We start from the raw sequence: 6,274 nt of genomic DNA on the forward strand, positions 1-6,274 counted from the left end.
AGAGCAACTGACTTTTAAATCAAATTTATGCATAATCAACGAAGAACCTAACAGATCTGCATACTCTAGACGAAGCAAAACAGAAAACAAGAAGAAAATAGAATCCATCTAACAACTATCTTTCCACACGTCGAATCCAACCTCAGACGCTAAATCCACTCCGGATCCAAGCGTCCGACACGAACTCCAACCAACAGAAACTCTTCATCACGTCAGATTTAAACAAGGAACTCCGAATACTCAAATAACCACAGATCTATCACCAAATTCCATATCAAACACCACAACATCAAAATAAACAGAGATTGACATAACATTTGAAGAAATAAACTAACAGCAGAGAGATCTATGCAAATTGACTTGGAATTTAACTGCTAAACGCAGATCAACAAACGGAAAGACAAATAAGTATCATCAACAGCAAGGTCGACTCCCAAAAGTGAAGTTCGACGGTAAAAACGAGCAAAACAACTGAAATTAAAAGGAATTGTATCTTCGTCCACACTCGGACGGTGTTGCCAACCACGATATTTCTAAGAAAGTAACCTTCCGTTCCCGACTACCCCAGATCTCCCATTCCCAAGTGTGTGTAATGTGTGTGAGCTAAGAAGAGTGAAGAAAAAGTGATAATCCTTGCGTTGCATGCTCTTTTATATATAGGCGTTTGAGTGGGGCCCAGCGAGGTATAGATAAGACTTTGTTGCCCTCAGCTATTGACTCCTCTGTCACGCCAATTTTCCTTGTAATTCCTGCTCACTTCGTTCCTTTCCTACGCTAGACCATCTCCTTCAGTACTTCCTTGATCTAGCGATCTAACCCACCGATCAACAATGGGGGAATTGCAGCCAACAGCTTTGAATTGAAGCCGGGATTGATAAACAGGGCAGAAGCACATGCATTTGGTGGAACAGGTTCGGAAGATGCCAACAAGCACTTGACCAAGTTCATACAAATCAGCAACACGGTGAAGGCTAATGGGGTCTCAGATGATCAGATTCGCCTCAGAATATTTCCCATTCTCTTTGAAGGACGATGCTAGAGATTGGTATGATAACATGGATCCCAACTCGGTCGCAATTTGGGATGCGATGGTTGAGCTTTTCTTGGAGAAATACTACCCACCCAGCGAGGCACTAAAGCGACAAGCAGAAGTCATCTCCTACGCGATGCAGCCTCAGGAGAATATTCAAGAGGCATGGAAGAGATTTAAATATCTGATGAAGAGATGCCCCAACCACGGTTTAAGCCCGGGACAACAAGTCATAACTTTCTACAGAGGAGCCACTCCAGAGGCAGTGCGCGAATTGAATATGAGCGCAGGGGGGTCACTCCTTAGGTTGGGAGAAGAAGAGTCTCTAGAAGTGATTGAAAGGGTGGCCGCCAACGATGAGGGATGGAAGAATGAGAGAAGCAAGACCTACAGGGTAGCTTCCACATCGGACATTGACAGGATGGACATGATGTCCAAGCAGTTGGACTTCTTGACAAGCAAGCTAGGCTTTATGGGAACAGAGCCAACTGGGCTCGAAAGTGAAGATGTGAATTATGTGCATCAAGGCGGCAACAACAGGAATTTCAACAACTACCGCCCGAATCAAGGGGGTGGTAACTTCAACAACTTTGGGAACATGGCACATCCCAACTTGTCCTATGGGAATCCTAACAACGCCCTGCAGCCACCACCGGGATTCCAAGTGTCGAATGGTCAAGTCATTGAGACGAAGAAGAATGAGCTTGGAGATGTCTTGATGGCGTTTATGAAGCAAACAGGGGAGTGTATGGCCAACTCCGATAAGAGGCTGAAACAGGTAGAGACAGAGGTGCAAGACTTAAGCACCCACATGAAGAGTCTTGACAATCAAATGAGTCAGATAGCTCAATCTGTGAGCAAATTACATACTCCCGGCCAATTTCCAGGGCAACCAATTGTGAACCCCAAAGATTGTAAGGCGATTCATCTTAGGAGTGGCAGAAACTATGAGGGTCCTTCTATGCCAGAGACCGCGGTTGAAAAGGAAGTGGAAGCTAAGGAAGTGCCGGAAGAAGAGAAAGAAGAAGAGGAGATAGAGGCGGAGTCACCTAATATGCCATCCGAGGTTCAACCCGAGGCAATTGTTCTACCCAAGCCAAAGGAAGTTAAAATTCCTTTCCCTCAAGTGGTGCAAAAGAAGAAGTTAGATGAAAAGTTTGTGAAATTTCTTGAGATCTTCAAGAGGGTGCACCTCAACATACCTCTCATTGAGGCTCTCCAACAAATGCCCGGCTACCTCAAGTTCTTGAAAGAGATTATGTCCAAGAAGAAGAAGTTGGTTGATTATGAAACCGTGAGCTTGACCGAGAATTGTAGTGCAATCATCCAACAAAAGATGCCGGCAAAGATGAAGGATCCGGGGAGCTTCAACATCTCTTGTGTGATCGGGAATGATAGGCAAACTAAGGCCTTGTGTGATTTGGGGGCAAGCATAAATCTCATGCCCCTAAGCTTCTTTCGGAAGTTGAAATTTGGTGTCTTGAAGCCGACTACCATCACCCTTCAAATGGCGGATAAATCCGTCAAGTTCCCCAATGGAGTCCTCGAGAATGTCTTAGTGAGGGTGAATGATTTTATTTTCCCCGTGGACTTTGTTGTTTTGGACATGAAGGAGGACCCAAATGTTCCTCTCATCCTTGGAAGACCATTCCTTGCAACCGGGAAAGCTTTAATTGATGTCACTAAGGGAGAACTCACCCTTAGGCATGGAAATAAGACGGCCATCCTCTCTATGTTGGACAAGATGAAACGCCACGAGATAGAGGAATCAAAGATGGTGGAGGTAGAAGAATGCAAGGTGATGAATGTTGCATATGAGAAAGCTAAGGAGGATGAAGATGCGAAGCCCAATTGGTGGAAGAAGCGGTTATACAAGCTCTATTTGGCCGCTAAAGCAAAGACGGGCCCCGATGATATTATTCGTGTGAGGTTGGAAAACAAGTAGATGAAGCTTTCAAGACGTCGAGCATACGACGATAAAAAGTTGCGCTATATGGGAGGCAACCCATAGTAGGTAACTTCTAGATTGTTTCCGTTTTAGTTTGTCTATCATATAATTCTCACTTCTCCACCAACTTTTTAAACTTATTCTATGCATAGCCTTGAATAAGTTTGGGGGGATGATATGGTGGATAGTGAGCCTTATGAGATGCTTTGCTGTTTTATTTTTGTTTTAGATTGATTAGTTGTCTTTTGTTGCTTTTATTTATGTTTTATGGTAGATTTTCTTTGCTTTAAACCTCCGTGAGTTGTATTGGTTTTGGGTTGTTGAAATTGAACTTGTTTGAATTTTGGTTTCTTGGGGTAAAGACTAGTTGTTAATGATAAAAACATCATCCATCTTTTAAGCTATCATGGTCTTTGATTTAAGAGTTTGAGTAATAGGTGCATAAGTAACGAATTGCTTGTTTGCCTTGATTCATGCTATTACCCGAGTGAGATTTGAGCCAAACATTCATTTCAGTGTGATTTTATCATTTACTTGTTGTTGTTTCTAGAACTTGCTCCCGATCATATTAAGTCTACATAGTGAATGTGAGTTTAGGAGATGACGTTAGGCTATCTTTGTTCCTCCCTTCACAAGTGCTATATTTCTATCCCTAGTTAACCGTCTTAGCCTAAAAAGTTCTCCAATGTTATTGATTTGTTAAGTTCACTCTCAAAAGTGTCAATCTACAAATTTGGAAGCACATATAGGGGGTTGGCGTTGCTTAAAAAAAATGGAGGTATAAGCTAGACGAAGTCTAGAGAAAAAAATACATATATAAAAAGAGAGAAAAAGAAAAAAAATTTGGAGGTATAAGCTAGACGAAGTCTAGAGGAGTTTTTGCTTGGGAATTTCAATAAGTGGGGACCGGATGGGAGGAAGAAGTTCGACAAAGTCTTACTTTTCTGAGATTTGTTATGGGAAATGGTCTTTTGTTGGGATTTGTAATATGCGAGTACTTGGGCATCTCTTACTTTTCAGCCACTTTAGCCAAAATGTTCCCTACCGTCCAAAGAGCCACATTACAACCTTAATAAAGTCCTTTCTGATTTTAGATTCACATTCACATTCTAGTAGATGAGATGTTTGATTTGGAGCAAGCCTATGGTAAACACTACTTGTATTTTGATTTGAGAGTATTATTTCTATACATACACTTTTGAGAGTGAGATACACACACACATATCTTGAGAGAAGCATGAATCCAAGGTGATATACAAGTTAGTAGTAAAAGTGCACTCGACGGCTTGACTTGATATAATTTGTATTTTGATATGCTCTTGTATTCCATACTCTTTGAAACAATGATGATGTCTAAACCCCTTTAAATCCAAGTCTTCTTTTAGTTCTTTTTGTTCATTGCTCGAGGACTAGCAATTATTTAAGTTTGGGGGAGTTGACATACTTGGATTTTGCTTGGTTTTAGAGAGTAATCTTGCATGGTTTTGATCACATTTCGTCTATTATCGGATATGATTATGATTACTTCTCTATTATTTTGGTATTTGACCATTTTGTTAAGAATGTGTAGAAAAAGGTACAAAATATGTGGATGTGCAGCAGCCTTGGTTTGAGACAATATTAACTGGAGATTTTGAAGTCCAATCAGCCCCTAATGCATATCAATCTCTTCGTCTTCGAAAGAGCTTCGCGTGGGTATCTTGCACGCCTCAATCGGAGTTCCGTAGAAGAAGTTATGACCGTTTTACGAACACTGCGCTGTCCAGAAAATTACACGCGGCCGGGTGAATTAACCACCCGGCCGGGTACTGTGTTTTTGCGCTGAAAAGGTCAGAAAATGGTCGAAAATCATCACCCGGCCGGGTGAATTTTACTCTTTATAATTCTACCCGGCCGGGTACGTTGTTTTGGCGTATTTTCTTGCCAAAAACGCGATTTTTTATGGGGGATTAAAAGGAAGAACGCCTAGGTTTCATAATTCAACATTCCACCGCCTCCAACACATTCCACACTTCCCCAAGAACACTTTGAAGAGAGATTTGAAGATTGAAGACTACAAATCGAGAGATTGGAGTCTCTAATCCATAGAATCGTTCCACAGGAGTATCTATTTGCTTTCTTTTATGTATTTGATTGAATCCATTGTTTTGGTTTTCATGAAGAACATGAGTAGCTAATTTTATTGTGGAGTTTTGGTGAAGACTACAATGGATGTTTGTGATTAATTCAAGGACTTCTTTTGATTGCTTAGCTCTTGTGATTCCTTTGTTCATTCTTGTGCCTTTTCAATTCAATTGCTTAGCTACCAATTGAGTTTGTTTACCTTTATAGTTGTAATCGAGAGATACCTATCTAGGTTTGATAAAAGAGTGAGCATCACTTTGATAATCTACACTCGAGAGAGGGGAACCTTAGTGAGGGCTTGGGTCTTTTGTTCTATGGAGTTAATCTAAACATATTAGAAGGAGACTTCAATATTAAGGGTTAATCAACGGGGTGAGTACACTCGCGAGGGGGCTCAACCTAGACTAGCGACTTTCCTAGTAATCCTAGAGACATAAAATGGGTAATCGAAGTTGTTGAATCAATCACAATACAATTCCATTGTAGTTGGATCCAAAACTCTACTCTCCTCTTTGTGGTATCTTTTCACTTGTGTTTATTTCCTCTTGTTACTTTTAATTTCTTTTTCATTGTTATATGCTTATAGTAGTGTTAGAACAAAACATTTTCTCTTGGATTGTCTAGATAGTAATCGAAATTTGTTCGTGGTACTTGAGTTGATACAATCTTGTCTCTGTGGGATACGATACTCTTGCTTGCTAATTGCTACACTAGCCTCGTACACTTGCGGGTATTATTTGTGTTAAAATAAGTTGAGTCAACATCATAGTATTAAAATAATATAAGTACGACAAGGTTGAGTATTCAACAACACATCAACTTCTTAATCATTGAATGATAAAGTATTAATGGCTCTTGGTTTTAAGGCCAAGAAAATACTTAGCAATTGTTCGAACTGATCTAGACTATCAAGATTTTAACATTTCGTTAAATAGCTTGAGAGTTGAGAAAGTCTGTTTGATGCACTATGAATTAGAATCATTTGATTTTTCAAGAGATTCAGAATACTTATACAAGTGCAACATAGAAAGACTAGCAAGTCTCAATGGTTTACACCATAAGGAGACGAGCAAAGGGTTATGATCAGTAGTGGGAGTCTAATCTCCATTAATGAATCCAAGCATTCATCTAATGAATGGGATAGTTATGTAAGAATGAATCGAAGTCTTTCT

The 6,274-nt window shown here is 40.3% G+C and overlaps 1 protein-coding gene across 1 annotated transcript; it reads left to right on the forward strand.

Annotated features, from left to right (window-relative positions):
- The first annotated feature begins 974 nt into the window (after positions 1–974).
- Positions 975–2,975, forward strand: LOC125194900. Its single transcript, XM_048093114.1, has one exon. It carries the CDS (start codon positions 975–977, stop codon positions 2,973–2,975), a length of 2,001 nt encoding a protein of 666 aa, XP_047949071.1.
- Positions 2,976–6,274: the final 3,299 nt, after the last annotated feature.

This window comes from Salvia hispanica, chromosome 6, assembly GCF_023119035.1.
Source record: "Salvia hispanica cultivar TCC Black 2014 chromosome 6, UniMelb_Shisp_WGS_1.0, whole genome shotgun sequence".
In the NCBI taxonomy this organism is placed as follows: domain Eukaryota; kingdom Viridiplantae; phylum Streptophyta; class Magnoliopsida; order Lamiales; family Lamiaceae; genus Salvia; species Salvia hispanica.

Excerpts from the sequence above, each read along its gene's own strand:
- LOC125194900 (XM_048093114.1), top strand. The coding sequence starts at position 975 with ATGGGGTCTCAGATGATCAGATTCGCCTCAGAATATTTCCCATTCTCT.